Below are 20,158 nucleotides of genomic sequence, written 5' to 3' on the forward strand. Positions count from 1 at the left end.
GAAAGGTTTGTAAAAGCTTTGGGCCCACGCGTCAACTCTCAGTAACCATTAAGAGAACTGTGTCAGGGGTAGGTGTCAGGCAGGGAACAAGGCGGAGGACTCGGATGCAGAGTCTCTTTTCACGGATTTATTCCAACAAAAAGATGACCAAAAATACAACTCAAGGCGCCTCTTGCGAGGGAAACACTGGGCAAAAAGTCCAAACAAAAGCGTCGCACTCGGGCGAGACAAAAAGGGCTATGGGGAACAAGGCACTAACAAAAGGCGTCGCTCTGTGGCGAGACAGAAAGGAGGAATCTTAGTAGGAATTCGGACGTCAAGGAATCGCTGGTGGTCGGGACGAGGCAAGACACACTGGCACAAGACAAGGGGAAGACACGGACTAAATACACACAAAAGGGCTGGGACGCAGGTGCTGACAATTAGCGTCAACCACACAGGTGCACACAATCGGGATCAGGGAATACAAGACAACAGAAACAGAGGAAGGAACCACGAACTGAAACGGAAGGGATGACAAAATAAAACAGGAAGTGAAGTTACGACACAGACAAGACAGAAATCCGGAAAATAAACGTGACCGCATGACATAACCCCCCCCCCCCCCCCCCCCAGGGCCGGATCCCAGACAGCCCAGGAGACTCAGGGTGAGCTGCATAAAAGTCCTCAAATAGCCCCGGGTCCAAAATAAAACTATGCGGCACCCATTGCCGCTCCTCAGGCCCATAACCCTCCCAGTCCACCAGGTACTGCCAGCCCCGGCCCCTTCTGCGCACGTCCAACAGTTCCTTCACAGTGTAGGCAGTCCCACCTCCTACCGTCCGCGGAGGCAGGGGCGGCGCAGGATCTGGCACCAACGGGCTGTCCACAACCGGCTTGACCTTCCCGACGTGAAAGGTGGGGTGGACTGCAAGGGACCTGGGCAAGCGGAGACGCACCGCGGCCGGGTGCACGACCTTGGCGATGGGGAATGGACCCACAAAGCGAGGTGCCAGCTTCCTGGAGTCCCTCCGGTTGGGAAGATCCTTGGCGGACAGCCAAACACGTTGACCCCGCCGGTACACGGGCGCCGGACGTCTCCTTCGGTCAGCCATCCGCTTGACATGGTCCCCCTGGCGGATCAGCGTGGCCCGCGCCGCCGACCAGACACGATGACAGCGGCGCACCAAGGCGTGGGCCGGGGTCACCGTCACCTCCGGCTCACTGTCAGGGAAGACCGGGGGCTGGTAACCATACACGCACTTGAACGGCGACATACCTGTAGCCGTGGTGGGCAGGGAATTATGGGCGTACTCCACCCAGGTGAGGTTCTTGCTCCACGAGGAGGGGTTTTGGGAAACAAGGCAGCGGAGACCCGTCTCCAACTGTTGGTTGATGCGTTCCGTTTGCCCATTCGCCTCTGGATGGTAGCCCGATGTGAGACTCACGGTTGCCCCTATGAGCCTGCAAAATTCTTTCCAAAACCTGGATATGAATTGGGGACCCCTATCTGAAACAATGTCCTTTGGGAAACCATGAATCCTGAATATGTGGTCCATCATTACTGTTGCCGTTCGTTTAGCGGACAGCAACTTGGGCAGAGCGATAAAATGAGCCATCTTCGAGAATCTGTCTACAACAGTGAGTATGGTTCTTCGCCCATTTGAGGCTGGTAGCCCCGTGACAAAGTCCATGGAGATTTCAGCCCACGGACGCGATGGAATGGGGAGGGGATGCAGCAAACCCATACGGGCGCCGTGGGAGGTCTTATTCCGGGCGCAGACGGGACAGGCTGAGACGTATTCCCTGACGTCTGCCCCCATGGAGGGCCACCAGAATCGCTGCTGGACGACAAACAGGGTTCTGCGCATGCCCGGATGACAGGAGAGTCTGGAGGTGTGAGCCCAATGGAGAACCTGGGACCGTAATTGATCGGGAACGAACAGTCTGTTCTCAGGGCATCCACTAGGGGGTGGTCCGTTGCCATTGGCCTGCCGCACCAGGTCTTCGATAGGCCAGGTCACTGCTCTTACCACGCAATGAGGAGGCAGAATGGGTTCGGGCTTCTTGACTTCCGGACCTGGGCTGTAGACACGGGAGAGCGCGTTAGGCTTGGTGTTTTTGGATCCCGGTCTGTAAGACAGAGTAAAGTTAAATCGGTTGAAAAAGAGCGACCAGCGGGCTTGGCGAGAATTCAATCTCTTGGCTGTCTTAATGTATTCCAAGTTTTTATGGTCTGTCCAGACCAGAAAAGGCTGCTGTGCTCCCTCCAACCAATGTCTCCATTCTTCTAAAGCCAGTTTTACCGCCAACAGTTGGCGATCTCCCACATCGTAGTTCTGTTCGGCTGGCGTCAGCCGTCTGGACAGGAACGCGCACGGATGGAGCTTGTTGTCACTCTTGGCTCTCTGGGATAGAATGGCCCCTATCCCTTGATTGGAGGCGTCAACCTCCACCACAAACTGTCGTGACGGGTCGGGAAGCGTGAGGATAGGAGCGGCGCTGAAGCGGTTCTTCAGCTCCTGGAAGGCCGCCTCCGCTTCTGCCGACCAGCAGAATGGAACCTTAGGGGACGTTAGAGCATGCAAGGGAGCCGCTGTAGCACTGAAGCCTCTGATGAACAGCCTATAAAAATTGGCAAAGCCCAGGAATTGCTGCACCTTTTTGCAGGAGTCAGGGGTAGGCCATTCCGTTACCGCGCTCACTTTTGCCGGATCCATCTTTACTTTGCCCGGGGCTATGATGAAACCGAGAAAATATACGGTGAATTCGCTTTTCTCGGCCTTAACGTACAGTTGGTGGTCAAGGACGCGTCGCAGAACAGTCTCGACGTGAGACCTATGGGTCTCCAAATCCGGGGAATAAATCAGAATATCATCTAAATATACGTACACAAATTGATCCAAACAGTCCCTCAGTACATCATTTATCATGGCCTGAAACACCGCAGGGGCATTGGTAAGGCCAAATGGCATTACTAAGTATTCAAAGTGTCCTCGATGTGTGTTAAAACCCGTCTTCCATTCGTCCCCCTCACGGATGCACACTAGGTGGTACGCGTTGCGCAGGTCTAACTTTGTGAACACCCGGGCTTGCTGTAATTGGTCGAACACGGTCGACATCAGGGGAAGAGGATACCGTTTTTTTATTGTGATCTGATTGAGGGGGCTGTAGTCAATACAGGGACGTAGGGTGCCGTCTTTTTTGCCCACAAAAAAGAACCCCGCACCCGCAGGCGACGATGACGGTCGAATCAACCCTGCTTGAAGAGAAGCGTCTATATAATCATTCAGGGCCTGCTTTTCGGGGCCCAAAAGGGAATAAAGCCTCCCCTTGGCTATGGTTGAGCCCGGCAGGAGTTCAATGGCGCAATCATACGGACGGCGGGGGGGCAGGGAGGTAGCCTTGGCCTTGCCGAATACCTCGGCCCATCGGTGGTAACACGCGGGAACCCCGGTCAAGTCTGGAGTTTGATGGAGAGTGTAGTCCTGCCACCTACAGCACTTGATACGATGGATCTGATACAAGTAATTTATGGTGTGAACTGCAGGAGCCTCATACATGGCTGTGTCTCATACTTGATTGTAGAGCTTATGCTGTGTTTAATGCACCGCTTCATATAAGTTCCGATGAGAACATTTCATAGTTATTGCTGTTTTTGCCCTCATGCCGATACTTGCTGGTACCAACCTGCCTCAAGCTTGATGGACCTTCCTCATTCTAGGTGGAATTGATTCTTACACAATCTACTTGGCTCCTACTCGACACTGAGGACTTGGCTCAAATGTAATGGAACCGTCTCATAACCTTGATCATGAGGAGCTGCCATATAACTAATCGGCCTGCCTCGTACGCGAGGATGAGAACAGTCTCACACACGATTGTCCTCTCATACATTCGTCGGACTTGTCTGACACATGATGCTGCATCATCAATCAATTTAACATTTAATTTAGAGTTTAATTCATTATTGTCATCCTCGTCCCTTGAGGGAAAATTTAACTCACACTCTGACGTACACCACACAGAACCGGATAACATACATGCAGTCATGCAAAGAAAGATTCAGATTAAAAGGGGCAAGCAAAGAGTGCTGTTCCACTTGAGCTAGGGTAAGGACGCCTTTTCCAGTACATCTTCATGACAGTGTTTAACGGTGTGGAAAACTGAATATGAGGGGCTGCCGCTTACTTGATTAGGAGGACCAACCTAATACTGCGCTGCTGCAGTACAGCCAAACTGGTGAGTGATGGAGCTACCTCCATTCTTGCTGTTGTTGACCTCATGCCAGCATGAGATAGTGTTGTTAGTGAACCTGATGTTGGATATTATGTAACTTGTATAGATATTGTGAAATTAAAATTGTCTTGTAAATTTGGTGCATCAAGGCTGAGGATGTCAACACCCCAATTTTCTTTGTAATAATATGCCCTGTGCAGCCCAACTAGTAAAAAGACAGTGCTCTGATGAATGTTTTGTTTGTGGAATATGAAATCCATTTCAGTGGGCGGCCATTTTGCCACTTGCTGTCGACTGAAAATGACATCATGGTTATCAGGTGTCGGGTCTCACCAGTTTTCTGAAACTGAGCCGTGATTTGTTGTGACCTGAGACCTATCGCAACTGTGATGTCATTTTCAGTCAGCAGTAAGTGGTAAAATGGCCGCCCCCTGAGATGGATAGAAACGGGTGAATTTTGTTGCTTAACTCATATTCCAGAAATGCAATATCAATCAGAATGCCATCTTTGGACTATCCATCCATGCATTATTCGCACCGCTTGTCCCCACGGGTGTCGCCTGCGTGCTGGAGCACCCATCGGGCAGCAGGCGGGGGACACCATGAACTGGTTGCCAGCCAATCGCAGATGTTTAGACTAATGGAGGCATATACAACAAATTATTGTCTAGATTTCTTTTGGGTTGACTTCTCCTTTTACAAGCATATACATTTTGAATGAATAAACAAATTGCCAAGTATATACTGTAGAATAAGGCTCCAAAATTATAAAAAATAGAGCCCCCTCCCCAGTTTTTGGACATTGGAGGTGTGTCTGCTGAATGCACTGAAAACAAGCCCCGCTCAACTCCAACTTTTCACTCAAATATGTTAATACTTCATAGGCTCAAATATGCATCAGTGTGAGCCACAGGCTGAATAACATGCGGCTGTGTTTAATAAACAGTTACTAACTTTTCCCTGAAGTGTCTCTGTTACATGGACTCACACATTACACAGAATCAAGTGAGGCAGTGAAGTTTTGGCCGAGCCTGTCGTCGGCTATTAGTTTCTATGAGTTCATTACGGCCTAGCTAATGTAATACAGAGGTTAACTTTCGCTTAAGTGTCTCTGTTGTGTGGACTCACGTGCTTGGAACGTGGTCAGTCTCACTATCTTGGTGTGTACTGGCGTGGGCCGTCAAATTCAATATTGTTTCACTCTGTATGCAGCTTGTTGGTCCACACAATAGAGACATTGTAGGCTTGTAGCCCAAATAACACAAAACATGTACAAATTCTGGGATGACACTTATAGGGCAGTTTGCTAGCAAAGTATATTCTGTAGTGGTAGCAGATCAATAGGTTGAATTGTTGGTACATGCAATTACTTGCAATTACGGTGCATAGCCACCGATGGAATGACGCCGCTCAGGATGGGGCGGGCCAACTACGACTGAGCCCGAGTGGACTTGTGTACAACCACAGCTAAACGTGGATAACTTAGAAGCTGTTTAATGTTGATAGCTCTGCAGTTCACTACCAACAGTAACTATTCAGTCTTTGCATGTTTTCAGCACTTAAAACAAATTAGTGGTTGTTGTTATAATAACAATAAGGGGGGCAAGGGATCTCCTAAAAAAAACAGGGAAAAAGCAAAATATGAAAATATATTGGGGGGAAAAGGGAAATATATTCACAAATCAGTGGGTAGCAAAGAACACATACGCAAGGGTCGACTGAAGTTTTAAGTAATATCATCAGTCACTTCTGAATGGCAAACATATTTTAGTTGTGCTTACACTGGTTCTTGCACCAACCTACTCTACAATGTGAGTAGGGCTAATATTCTTAAACGGATTTGGAATAATATGCAGGACAAATGCAGAGTCTCCATCCATCCATCCATCCATCCATCCATCCATCCATCCATCCATCCATCCATCCATCCATCCATCCATCCATCCATCCATCCATCCATCCATCCATCCATCCATCCATCCATCCATCGTGTGACATTTTTAAGTGAGTGCAAGAGAGTTTTTGCATTGGGGAAAAAAATTAAGTGTGTGTGTTTTTTTTTTTTTGCTTCAAACCCTTTGTTGTTGAGTTTGGATATTTAATCTGTTGTACATGGATTGAAATTAAAATATTATGAGCACATATTTCGCACGCATTTACCTCATTCAATAGCGTTTTTGTCATACATTCAGTTCAGAAGTGCTGGTGCTGTGTGGCCCCTCAGACGCACTGATGAAAAATAGTGCCCCCTATAGTTACCCTATATTAGGCCACAGGCACTTATAACAAGTAAATTATAATAAAGTCTGCTCTTATTATATTTGTATAGAACTTGCCATGTGTGATATAATTGTGAGTCCACGCCCCATACGTTCTCGCCATAGATTCGCCCCTGGGTTTAGTAACTAGTTGATGATGAGGACCTGCATGATATTTAATTAAGATGCCTGGTTCAGACTTGCATCCCATTCGATGGCGCATGCTTGACGATTCTCATTTAGTTCCGACCAGCCCAATACTTGATGTCGCGGTCCCGCCTTGTGGACGCAGCGCTGAGGCACCAAGATGCGCACCAGGCGTTCACAGCTTGGGAGGAGCTTGACATATTCCGGCTTGTTTCTTACCACTGTCGGATGCAGACGCTCTTTGGATTGGCGATATAAAGCGAAAGGTGAGTCTACGCTCTTCGTGTGCTTTTAAACTTTTGAATGACGGCCGGTGGCACGAATCAATCCGTTAAAAGCGGCAATAGTAACTCTTCGGCATTGCTTGGTCAGCGTAACCTTAAATCAATTGTTTGTGGAAGGTGTTAATAATAATAATATTTGATTAAAAAAAAAAGTCCAGATGAGGTTTCTATCGCGTTTTATTTGTGAATTAATTTGCACCGGTCGAACACGCGTAAAAGGACGTATTTGAAAACGTAATTGGATGGAGAGAAATTACGCATAGAATCTGATATGGGGGCATTTTAATAACATTATGAAATAACTGATAGCTGTATGCAGGGGCTTCGCTCCAGCAGGTGCATTGGACAGATCAGCACATTGTTTGGACATCAAGGCTGATGAGAGCAGATCAGAGAATGATGTGTTAACACGTTGTCGCTGTTTGGAAAAGTGTTCGTGTCGCCTGCAGCTTGCCCGCTTTGATACAAACATAATAGAGGACACACACAAGACTGCATCCTCAAGTTATTGGATGCTACATTATCTCTTAGGATTACATCATGAGTTTTAATTTAAACAAGCAAATGTAGCGCACATGCGATAACCCAAATGGAAATAGCGATACAGTTTACCTTGCGTAATACAGCCTTATCAAAATGTCAACCAAGCTGCATGTTTCTCTAAAACAAACCAGAAATTCTAAAGTGCTCCATAAAAGTAAACCAATCAGTAACATTGTTTTTTGTGCTGTTCATTTTTATAATGATAAATGCTATTTCAATGCCCAATTTTTTTTTTTTTTTTTAAATTGCTGATCTAATGGTGCATCAGAATGACTGACATCATTGTTTCTTGTAGCCTATAAACTGGCGAGGCTGGTGTCAAAACATTAACAAGGCAGACAGTATCATAAAAAAATAACAAAGGTAACACTATACAGTGGCAGGTTTGTGCATACAAAACATCTCATTTTCACCTGATTATGTCGCGCTAAAGAGTATATTTCATTTGGAGTGAAGGCAGGTGAAATTAAATGCAATTGCTGCAAGAGGCATGAGCGGTGTTAACTGTAAATCATGCTGCTTTTTCAAACGAAAAAGAAAACTATATACATACAGTATATGTTGGATTATGCAATAAAGGGGGTGGGGGAGTCAGAAAATATCCACCTTATTTACTTCATCATATCTGGATTGGAATGCTTGAGATTGTTTCATTTCAGAGCATTTTGCGCTGTGAGGGAAACAGCAATGGGATTCACTTGGAAACAAACAGCATGAGAGATGTTTAGGTGACCCACATTGAAATAAACGAGGCTTAGGTTCACTTTCAGTTTGTGGAGTTTGAATCTGAAAGGCCACTGAGGGATTAGGACTGAATATTGTCATTGTTTGTTCAGGATAAGCACCCTGATGATTTAGATTGTGTCCTGAACATGAAGTCTTGTGCCATGCTGCATGGTTTCAGTGCAGTAAAAATGACAGTAATTGGTATGGAGGAACAAATATCCTTGCAGTGACTTCCCTTGTTGTCTTCTGTCCTTACCAGAAGCGGGCCTGATTCCCTCTCAGGTGTTTGCATAACCTGAAGAAGAAATGAGCCCCCCAGGCACATCCAACAGCACAGGAGAATGGGAGCCTGATGAAACGGACATGTGGATTCTTCCCAACGGCAGCATGGATTTAAACCATCATGGTTTCCACACAGACATAACCAAGCACATCTGGGTGCAGATCACCCTCATCACGGCTTATTCCCTCATCATCCTGCTGGGGCTTCTCGGGAACGCGCTGGTCATCTACATGATCATCCGCTACAGGAATATGCGAACAGTCACCAACTTCTTCATTGCCAACTTGGCCCTTGCAGACTTGCTGGTGGACACGCTGTGTCTTCCTTTCACGCTGGTGTACACCCTGCTGGACGAGTGGAAGTTCGGCGCCGTGCTGTGCCACATGGTGCCCTTCGCCCAGGCCTTGAGCGTGCACGTGTCCATCCTGACCCTGACCGTCATCGCCTTGGAGCGTTACCGTTGCATCGTCTTCTACCTGGGCCAACGCCTCACGTGGCACTCCAGCTTCCTCATCATGGCTTTCACTTGGACTATCTCGGCCGTCCTGGCGGCACCCTTGGCCATCTTCAGAGAGTACCGCTACGAAGAGATCCCCTCCATTAATCTGCACTTTGCCGTGTGCTCCGAGAAGTGGCCTCACGGGACCAGCAGGGACGGCGTCATCTATAGCCTCTCCATGCTGCTCCTACAGTACATTATCCCTCTAGCAATCATCAGCTATGCTTATATTTGCATCTGGGTCAAGCTGAAGAATCACATCAGCCCGTGTACTCGCAATGATGCCATCGCGCGCCGCAAAAAGACCACCAAGATGTTAGCGCTGGTGGTGGTTGTGTTTGCCATCTGCTGGCTGCCCTTCCATGTCTTTCAGCTGGCCAGCGATCTGGACCTGGTTCTCATGTTCAAGGAGTATAAACTGATATACACCGTGTTCCATATTGTGGCTATGTGTTCCACCTTTGCTAACCCGCTCCTCTACGGCTGGATGAATAAAAACTACCGGAATGGATTCTTAATGGTCTTCCGCTGTGAGGATAAGCCAGATTCTTTCCACCCCGAGGGCTCCTTCAGGACTCGCTCTATGAGGCGGCTGACACTCAACGGCCGTAACGGCGGACATCCGCCGACTGCCGTGTGAGATGCCGGAAGACATTTCCACATGTTGCAATTTTGTGGCACTCGCGGTACAAAGTAGGCATGGGCATTTCAGCGACTTTACTTGATATTTTTTCAATGGGACTGGAGGATCAATCTCTCTCTGTGAATGTTCTGAACTCCTGTTTCCATGTCATCATTGTATCATGCTGCCTGCAGGGCCGTATTTGGGGTTATGAGAGCCCGCCACATCAGTGCGCTGCAAATAAATGTGAATATTAAAGTTGATCATAACTAAAGTATAAATCTGACAAAATTCTCCAATTTTCTAGAGTGGACAAATTGCATAATGCTCACATCTTTGTGGTAAAACCCATTGCTTGTGTTCCTCTCCACTTCATCTCTGCTCCATCCTGACAGCAGCGCTACTGCTACTGACGAGAGCGTCTAGTTCTCACTCTTGTCGGTTGTGCACATTTCGGTAGTCCTGATGAAAACTGTTTTCCTTTGACTTCTTCTACGCTCCACTTGGCTCATTTTGCCTCACTGCAGGCCAGCTAGTTTGTTGTCCTGAATCAAGTCAGCAAATGTGTATGATAATAGTCCATTCATTGCATGAGGAGGGGCATTCGACACAATGATAAATTTAACAATTCCATTTATTTATAAGCATGTGAATCAAGACTAAATAGTGACTGCTTTAAATCGCAGAAAACATTCTGAGATGTTGGGTCCCCCAAAGATTGGGGAATCTTTGGCTCCATAATGGTAAATCCAGCCGTGGCTCACATTTTTCATAAGACTACAAACTAATTGCTATTGAATCAACAATGCCTTTACTTTTTTTTTCTAGCGCATCAGTTTTTGATAGTTTCATTTTTTGTTTTTTAAGCTTAACTTGTAAAAGCCTGCACAATAACGATTTTACCACATATAGCTGAACCTAACCCTTAGTTTAGAAATCTTTTTGAATGTCACTGTATAAACATTTTGTTATTTTATTATTTCTATTATTATTATATTATGAAAACCTGATGTGCTACAAAAAAATTGAAAAAAACGCGGACATCAGCCCAAAAAATAATCGAGACATTTTTACGTCAATTGCTGATTAAAAAGAAGAACATTTTGTAAAAATCTAGAGACCAGTATAAACGATTGCAAAACAATAGTCAGAATTCTTTACAATCAATTAATTGGTGACTTGGTAGTTATGCCCATCCCTGGTACAAAGTCAGCCTTTTGACCTCAACGATCTAGCCGTGAATTTGTGTCTTGCTTTGTGTAAAGCAATTATTCTATTTGTGAATGTTCATAGTGAACCCAATGTATTCAAATGATGCTCATTCGTGTGGTCACTATTTATATAACCTGTACGTGTTTGTCATTAATACAAATGACTTGTTGGTAAATAATGTCCACTTAATTATGAAGTCAGCTGCGTTTGTTGAATAATGTGTTCCTACTTTCTGTCTCGGAAGAAGCCGTGTTCTTGTGATTACAAGGCTAATTTTATTTTTCTAAACACAATTTTTTTTTATTTGCAGAATTTATTGCGGTGGCGTTTAGCGTGAACTGAGCGCCATTTGAAAACGTCCAATAACAGTTGTTGCTGCATCTCTGCTTTTGGAAATTAATTAGGTTGACCTGAAGGCACTCCAGCTCAGACGCATCAGCGTGGTTCCTTTTAACGAAAGCGAAAAACAGGATTGTGTGAATGAAGTGCAACGAGGTGTCGAAGAGAATGTACAAGAGGGCTCTTAAAAGGGATTTCGATTAAGAACCTCTTTTCTTTTTTAACTATTAGCTGCTAAACTGCATGTGCTTTGCTGGTTGTGTTTTATCAACAACACACCTTCCACCCAAAAGCCAAACTGGCCCTTTGAAAATGTAACACCTTGTCAAACAAAAACCTCTGCTCACAGCTGTGTCAAGGAAGTGTGTCGGTAAGTAGAATGATGACAACACCTTGTGGACTTGGGCCTATGACCCCCATTCAAACAGGCAGTCAGAAAAAGTGACTCTTTGCTGAGCTTAGTAACTCCACCCATAAACTGCTTTTTAAACAATGCAAATAAAACATCTGAAAAACAAACACAACAATTGTGGCTTAAAGTAAGTATGTTTATATTTTCTTGCAAATAAAATGCCTCTCGCCTGAGTAGGGATGGCTATACACCCACAGGATGGATTTCATGGTTGTGCCTACATATTTCTTTATGTGCCAGAGACTCACAAATAGAAACTGCTGTCTTTGACCTATATCAGCTTATGGGGAAAAAAACAAAAACAACATTCTTTGCATCTTCTATTAAAAGTTTTTTCAGCTGTTTTGAGCAATATAGTTGATGTGCAGAATTGGTTACACATCTGTTCCCTGGTGGAAAATGCACAAATGTGATTAGAATAAAAAAATGAGGTTGATTTACATTAAATTCACAATGTTCAATGAACAATAATGCTGTGTTTTTACTGTTACATCACATTTGTGTCTCGCAGTTCACTCTAAACAATCCTTGTTGTTATTTAAGAACCAGAGAACTATTTTATTAGCTTAGTAGGCACAAACACACACAAATTCTGATTACCATACTATCCGTCCATCCATTTTCTGTAACGCACATTTTATTTAGGCAAGGCAAGTCAGCTTTACATATTTCATACAAGTCACCCCCCCCCCCCCCACCCCCCATCCCCTGATCTTAAGCTCCCAAAAGGGCAAGGAAAAACTCAAAACCCCTGCCAGGGGAAAATGAGAAACCTTGAGAAGGGACCACAGATGGAAGGATCCCCCTTTCAGGATCACCAGGTTGTAATGGCTGCAGAGAGGGCACAAGTAATACATATTATGAAAATCAATGAAAAAATGGATGTCGGAGGTGCCCTCGATTGTCCTGGTAGTGTCTTCAAGGAGGTTGAGCTGCAGTTTCTTCATCTTGAATTGGTCCCCGAGAATCCAGCTAGCCGCTATCAGCTTTTGCGCCACCTAACCCCCTCCCAAGCCAGGGAGGGGGTGGGCAGGGAGAACAAAACAAACTCCGGCCGAATCGGCCACTACAAGTTAGTTAAAGGCCATCTCATAGAAATGTGTCTTCAAAGGTGTCTTAAATGTTTCTACCAAGGTAGTAGTTCTAATATCCATTGGTAGGGCATTCCAAAGCTCTGGAGCCCGAATAGAGAATGCTCTAGAACCTGCAGACATTTTCTTGGCCCTCGGTGTAACTAAAAGACTAGCGTTTTGCGCACGAAGGTTACGAGACGGAACATAAGGAACGACTAGATCGACGAGATATGAAGGCGCTAAGGCATGCAGTGATTTATAGGTTAGTAGAAGAACCTTGAAGTCACATCTTAAACTGACCGGGAGCCAATGTAAGTTGGCCAATATTGGGGTAATGTGATCAAATTTTCTTGACCGTGAGAGCAGCCTCGCAGCGGCATTTTGTACTGTTGTACTATTGTGATGCCAGTTCAGCTTGGAGCTGCTTCACTTTATCAGCTCGGTCACTCCCTGTTAGCTTGTCGTATGTGTAGCATTTTTTCGTCTAATATATTGAGGTGAAAAAATCCTCTGATCCAACAAAATCTCTAGTGTCTCTTTAGGTTCAAATCCTTAAACAAGACAACTGTCTCTCTACACATTAGACAAACACAATTGCCTTGATTTTCAGTGAAGAAATATTGTAATTCCCATTTCTCTTGAAAGCGACGGCCTTCAATATCAACTTGACTCGTTTTCATTGCAGTCGCCATGGCAGAAATGAGCGGAGAGAGGTGGTGCCACCAACTTTTGGTAATAGGATGAATTACAGTTTCAAGTTTCATTATTTTTTTTTTCAATTTGACAGTGCAGGCGGGCCATAAATAATACATTATAAGACCGTAGCTGCGGGCCGTTTGAAATCTGACCGGGGGCCGGATTTGGCCCGCGGGCCTGACTTAAAACCATTCACAAACACATCAGTTAATGAGATTCAGAGAGAAAGTGGTGTAGTTTCAAGGGTAATAACAATTCACAATAATATAAGGTAGGTGTGTCAGCCTCTGCAGCATTTACTTTGATATTCTAAAAAATATTTATAAATTATTTTTATTATTATATCGTGGAGTCGTTTTTGAGTTGCGCTGTTGGATTCAAAACAATATGTTTCACCTTCACAACTTACTATACAGCTATTAAAATGCAGAAAGGGGAAAAACGCTTAAGCTTTGGGAGAATGCGCGCTCCTCCAGATTTGACAGGGAACGCTCTCATTTCAGGGTGCGCTCAACCATAGTGCGTGCGTTTCATGATAGAGCAGGGGTCACCAACACGGTGCCCGGGGGCACCAGGTCGCCCGTGAGGACCGCATGAGTCGCCCGCATGAGTCGCCCGCATGACTGTTCTAAAATTAGCTCAAATAGCGGCACTTGTCAGTGAGCTGCATCTATTTATTTTACAGTCAAACCTCGGTTTACGAACGTCTTGGTTCTCGAACGAATCGGAATTTGAACAAAAAAATTCGAGATTTTTTTTGCTTCGGTTGTCCAACAAAATTCGGAGGTCGAACCTCGCGAGATGAGCCGGGAGGACCCGAGAAAACCCGACCGCGCGGTCCGGATGCCGACCAACGCCGATGTCATTGTATTTTCGTTACTTTAAGGATTGTATTAACCCCTAATCATGCCTCCAAAGAAAGCATGTGGGAGCAGTAAAGCCATCCTAAAACACAAAGACGCTCTTAAAGAAATGCGACACTGAGTGCCCGGCGCGCTGCGGTTACGCAATCAGACCAAATTAAGCTCCCTGCGCACTTAAGTCCACTTAAATTTTGGAAAGTACATCAGGACTTTAAAAATATTTTCGAAATTTTAGCGACGGCTCTGTCACAATAATGCGACCAGCGCGGTGCAGTTGCGCAGTCTGCGACGCGCTACTGTTGCGCATTCAGCGGTGCGCTTCAATTGCGCTATCGGACAAAATTAAACTCCCTGCGCACTTAGGTCCACTTGAATTTTGGAAAGTACATCAGGACTTTAAAAATATTTTCTAAATTTCAGCGACAGCTCTGTCACAATAATGCGACCAGCACGGTGCAGTTGCGCGGTAGGCGACGCGCTTCGGTAGCGCGCTCGGCGGTGCGCTACAGTTGCGCGATCGGACAAATATGCGCAAATGAAAAAATGCTTAAAAAAGGCGGGGTTTTTTTTTGTCTTGAAACGGATTAAAATGTTTTCCATTATTTGTAATGGGGAAAAATAGATTCGGAATTTGACCGATTCGCTTCTTGAACCACCTTCTGGAACGGATTGTGGTCAAAAACTAAGGTTTGACTGTATTTTTGCTATCCTTGTTAAAATCACACTTACATGTGAACTGGAAATGAGAATATTAACACATAGTGAAAGCCAAATTTAGCAAAATGGCTATTTCAGAAGTGTGTGTCAAAACTGGTAGTCCTTTGCCTTAATCAGTACCCAGGAAGTAGCTCTCGGTTTAAGAAAGGTTGGTGACCCCTGTGATAGAGCATAGTGCGAGCTTAAGTGGATGGGAGGATCTTATGAAGGTAAAGTGAGCAGCTGTGAGACTAGGCACATGTGAGAATATGCCCCCTGTGAGGAAAATCCATTTGGAAAATGGATGGATGGCATCCCAGTAAAGTTTGCAACCCTTAAATTGGCAAAACCTTTGCCCTTTAAAAAGGACAGCTAGGCAAAGTCATGCCTACAGCATGTGTAAAAGAAAAACTGAAATGTGTTAAATGTGTTAACGGTTTATTCGATTTTTCTATTTTATAAATTATGTAATTATTGTAATATTGATTTAGTTAGTGCAGTCATATAACTAGTTATTTAAATCAATTGTTCAATGTTTAATTATTTTTTGGTAATACATTTCAATTAACCAATTCCAGGGAATAAACAACTATTGATAATGTGACTCTGGTAATGGGCTAAAGGTTTTTTGTTTTGTTTTTTTAAATAAAAATTCACAGAGGATTTGCAATTTAAGTCATGCATATGAAATACAGTCACAACATTTTACCAGAAAAAAACACTAATCAATTAAATCCAAATAAATGAACAAAAAATAAAACATACTTTAAATTTGCCCATTGTTAAGTTGCAATGCCTAACTTCCTGTTAGTAAATGACCAAGTAGATGAACGTAAAGTTGTTGTTATAAAATAGTGCACTCCTTTGCTACCCTCTAGTGGTCTAATGAAGATATCGCAGGTTCACGTTGACCAGAAACGACGTCACGGTGTGACCTTCCATTTCGTCCGTGTGGCTTTTAGCGTTGGTCACACGGATAACTACTACCTGATGGGAGCTAGAAGAAACAAAAATGAAAATACTCGTCCTATGAATATCTTTTCCATACAGGTGATTACTTATACTTCTGTAATCTTACGCTTGGTATGAGACCGCACGTTGTTCTCGAACAGTTCATTCAAAATTTCCTGTATGCTAGGCTAGTTCGTGCTAACAACGCTAGCGTGCGTACGTGACACATGACAGCTACGATGTTCGAGAGAGAGAGAGAGAGAGAGAGAGAGAGAGAGAGAGAGAGAGAGAGAGAGAGAGAATTTATCTTATTCTTATTATTTTCTATGATGACATTCCTATGTAGGTGTTTTAACGGTGATCTCAAATGCTGTAGACAGTCATAATGTATGGGGGGCAAAGCAAGTGGGCGAAGTGTAGTATAGCCATTTAATTATTCTCAAATGAGCCATAATTTCTTTTAAATGCAGGAACAGTTTTTAATTTCTTTCAATCCATTTCACGTTCTCTCTCCGCAGGTTGTTTCCATACCTTATAGGGGGAACAATGGTCAAGTATTTCTGCTGCGCAGGCTTGCTGAAAAGCTCCTGGGACCAAGTTTGCGTTGCTTTCTGGCAACGGTATCCAAACCCCTACAGGTGAGGTCAAAGTCTTGAGCAATTTCTTAAATTCACATTTTACATAGCAAAAAACTGTATTTTTTTGTCTTGAAACATTTTCAGTTATTACTCTAAAATATGTTGTATTTGTGAAGCTTATGTTGTGGTCAAGAAAAGTTTTTGCTCTTGTTTTTATTTCAGTTTTAAAAATGTGTTAGTGATGAATTATCAAGATCATCAATTTTGCTAATTTAAGTACTTGTACTTTTGATCAGCCTGACAAAAGTGGCATTGGTGCATCTGTAGCGTCCATCCATGGTGCAGTGTAAACTGGATCATGCTGTAGTGATTGCCAGCCAATTCCTGGTTATCTTGATAGTCCTATCAGTGTGGTTTTTGTTTGCCTTTCAGTACCCACGTTCTGACTGAAGACATCATTTTCCGAGAGGTGACTCCAAGCAACTGCCTCGTTTCCAGACGTCTTCTGACCAAAACAAGCCGCTCTCCACGCTGGATGGAGCGCTATCTTCCAAAACACATGGCCAGCTGCGCGTATATCGTGGAGGATTCAATTGTGGATCCTCGGAAAAGAACGATGACCACACTGACCTGGAACATCAGCCACGCCCGTCTCATGGTATGACAACCAAAGAATTGGCACACTATCAATTAAGGCCACGGTTGGATATACAGTACTATATTTATGGATTTAATCGGCCAGCGGATTCATCCTCTCATATCAGCTCTTTTAAAAAATGCAAAAAATTAGCTTACCTTATTTTACGGACTATAAGTCAGTTTTTTTTTCATAGTTTGGGTGGGGGGGCGACTTATAATAAGGAGTGACTTGTATGTTTTTTTTCAAAAATTTTCACCCCCAAAAAAAAGTGGAACCGCGATGTAGCAAGGGATTACTGTAATTTGAATTTCAAGTGACGTCAGCAGCGCGACGCGGCGTGGCGCGGCGGTTGTTTACAAAAAGGACAAAGATTGATCACGGGATGACGAAGATGACGAAGGGCCCCACGTACTACCGGCATCATTAGCGGCTTTGTTTCGAAGTGACACGGAGGATGAAGAGTTTGAAGGATTTAAGGATTTGGAGTGACACAGAAGGTTTAAAAAACTATTATGGGTTTTACGCACGCCCGGTCCTACTCCCTTTCACCTCCGGGGATAGAAGTCGAGGGCCAGCGCTCGGCCGGGTGGCTGTCCGGGGACGGTGGATGGGGCTCGGTCATGGCTTTTACACACGCCCGGTCCTATTCTATGGATCTCTCTTCCACCTCCGTGGCTGGAAGTCCACGCTGCCACACGCCTGGAAATTTGTTTTGTTAAATAAAGAGCCGTTTACCAAACCCACGTCTTTCCTTGTACTTTGTTAACGCTACAATATAGTTATATACTAAATCTGTGGAAAAACGACGAGGCTGACGTCAGGGCGCACGCGCGCCGTTGTTGACAAAGGACGAGGAATTTGATCGATGGATTTAATGATTTAGAGTGCACAGATGGTTTGATAATATTATTGCTTATATAATAGTTATTTGATATCTAATTTATATATCATTATATGGGCCTGTGGAATATTTTAAAGTGCAAGCGACGATCGATGGATTTAATGAATTGGAGTGACACATGGTTTTATAAACGTGTTATTTATGTAATAGTTTTTTTTAATAACTCTGAATCTTACGTCAGGCCCATTCTCAGCTCTTCGTTTGTGTTTATATCACGTTATCATACCTATCGTTTAGCCTGTTGCTCGTTCATGTCTGTTCTTGGTGTTGGATTTTGTCGAATAAATTTCCCCCCAAAATGCGACTTACGCTCCGGAGCGACTTATGTTTTTTTTCACGTTATTGTGCACTTTATGGCTAATGCGACCTATATTCCGGAGCGACTTGTAGTCTTAAAATTACGGTATTTATAAAAAAAAAAAAAAAAGCAGCTGATTACTGGTTTTGTTGCTTTTATTTCACGTGGACACATGACAAAATACAGTAAAACTTCGACATTTGGAAATTCACCTTCCTAGAAAAAAAAGTAAATTTTTGCTGATAGTTTTCTCTTTTGTAAAGTTAAATCTTATAACTCGTCTCTTTGTTCGTACAAAGGGACCCAAAAAGCATTTCTTAATTCATTAAAAAAACTCTATTAATTGGCCTATTAATCAGTTCTTAGAATCTTACCAAATAACAAAATCATCAAAAAAAAAAATCCTCAACAGTCAGGCACTATTTGTTTGTGAAGTTACCGGAAGCCTCTTGGTGCAGCCTCCCTGACCAGTTTTCTTCATCAGCCTTGTTTACGTCCAACTGGAAATGACCTCACTTTGCCTATGCACTTTTCTTTTTGCCCCCAGTCTGTGAAAGAGCGATGTGAATATCGAATAAACCCTGAGAATGGCAGCTGGACGGAGATAAATAGAGAGGCTTGGATCTCTTCCAATGTGTATGGACTCTCGAGAGCTGTTCAGGTAAGTAAAGCAAACCGTACCAACCAACACAGAGAACAAGTTGTATAGCTCATATTCACTTGCAGAATATTTGGCACTGATATACGTAGTATGCCAAGATTTGAATGGCTGAAATGAAGCTGCCCGCGCTTTCTTAAATATTTGCTTGTCTCTATGCAGGAATTCGGCCTTGCCAGGTTTAAGAAGAGTGTTACTAAGACCATGAAGGGTTTTGAATACGTGCTGGCCAGAATGCAAGGTATGAAGCACATTTATTGGGCTGCTCCAACATTTGGTACTTTATTGTTAGTTATTGAGGAAAAATGAAGAAAAGCAGTGAAGTTGCAGTACTGCTGAAGTCAAAATGCATTCTCAGAAGTAGTTTTGATTGCCGACTTGTCAGTCTTCTTTTTATCTAGCGGTGCATGGAAAACACTTGCACAAAGCATGAGTTGTGTAGCAGTGTTCTAAAATGGGACAGTTTGATAAGAGGGGATCAAAATAGTCTCTGCTGAATACAAGTTGACAACCTTTTTACAGGGGTATTTCAGTAAACTGAAGTTGATTTATTTCTGTAGTTCAATTCCAAAAGTGAAACTCATTGAACAGATTCATGAAACATAAACGATAATACTCTGCAGAAGGCTCAACAGAAAAATATGATAGTGATTAACATATACTAATCGAGAAGCCCTCCCCCCCATCACCCCCTCACCTGGTTCCCACTGTGTACCAAAACTGCCTGAAACTGATTACACGGTTCATTCTCATCTGAATTGTTTGTTGTGCAGGGGAAATACCGTCAAAGAGTTTGGCAGAAGCGGCGACAGAGCGTGCGAGAGAGACAGCACTAGCAGCTAAAGAGAAAGCCAAAGACTTGGCCTCACAGGCGCATAAGAAACAATACGTGTGATGATCACTTCACCTCGGATTTCGGGGACACTTTTGTCTTTAAACCCTCCTCAGTGCACTGATGCATTTTGTGGAGACTGACTGAGTTGGTAAGATGCCTCTGTGACGAAGCAACCCACCGATGCAGCAGGTAAACCACATAAAAGCCTGAGCGTAACCTCCTCCAGCCCACCAGTACTTGCATCAGTCATCCTGATCATGTTCCTCTCCAACTCAGGTCGCACACATACACACAAGTGCTTTAATGTGACAGAAAACTGTTCCTGTCGCCTTCATGCAACCTCCACATTCATCATGTTTGTGTTTACTCTTGCTTTGTAATATACAGCTTATACATTTCACAATTAAATGTTTGATGCAGCTTTAT

At 44.0% G+C, this 20,158-nt stretch overlaps 3 protein-coding genes across 4 annotated transcripts in view; all 3 read left to right on the forward strand.

The window, feature by feature from the left end:
• Window positions 1–20,158, forward strand: part of LOC125977089 (uncharacterized) — a 213,648-nt gene that overhangs the window by 79,822 nt on the left and 113,668 nt on the right. The window lies entirely within an intron of this gene.
• Window positions 6,606–12,008, forward strand: npy7r (neuropeptide Y receptor Y7). Its single transcript, XM_049733323.2, has 2 exons — window positions 6,606–6,889; window positions 8,436–12,008. Exon 2 carries the CDS (start codon window positions 8,483–8,485, stop codon window positions 9,596–9,598), a length of 1,116 nt encoding a protein of 371 aa, XP_049589280.1. The 5' UTR covers window positions 6,606–6,889; window positions 8,436–8,482; the 3' UTR covers window positions 9,599–12,008.
• Window positions 15,759–20,157, forward strand: prelid1a (PRELI domain containing 1a). The gene is made up of 6 exons (XM_049733482.1): window positions 15,759–15,921; window positions 16,341–16,460; window positions 16,833–17,058; window positions 18,787–18,900; window positions 19,060–19,138; window positions 19,671–20,157. Exons 2-6 carry the CDS (start codon window positions 16,369–16,371, stop codon window positions 19,790–19,792), a joined length of 633 nt encoding a protein of 210 aa, XP_049589439.1. The 5' UTR covers window positions 15,759–15,921; window positions 16,341–16,368; the 3' UTR covers window positions 19,793–20,157.

The sequence above is a fragment of the Syngnathus scovelli genome, chromosome 1 (assembly GCF_024217435.2).
Source record: "Syngnathus scovelli strain Florida chromosome 1, RoL_Ssco_1.2, whole genome shotgun sequence".
NCBI classification, from domain to species: Eukaryota; Metazoa; Chordata; class Actinopteri; order Syngnathiformes; family Syngnathidae; genus Syngnathus; species Syngnathus scovelli.

What these genes read in the sequence shown, in the direction of transcription:
- npy7r (XM_049733323.2), top strand. Translation starts at nt 8,483, where the DNA reads ATGAGCCCCCCAGGCACATCCAACAGCACAGGAGAATGGGAGCCTGAT.
- prelid1a (XM_049733482.1), top strand. Translation starts at nt 16,369, where the DNA reads ATGGTCAAGTATTTCTGCTGCGCAGGCTTGCTGAAAAGCTCCTGGGAC. An exon ending in CGGTATCCAAACCCCTACAG is followed by an intron (nt 16,461 to 16,832) that starts GTGAGGTCAAAG and finishes TTTGCCTTTCAG; the next exon opens with TACCCACGTTCTGACTGAAG. An exon ending in GACTCTCGAGAGCTGTTCAG is followed by an intron (nt 18,901 to 19,059) that starts GTAAGTAAAGCA and finishes GTCTCTATGCAG; the next exon opens with GAATTCGGCCTTGCCAGGTT.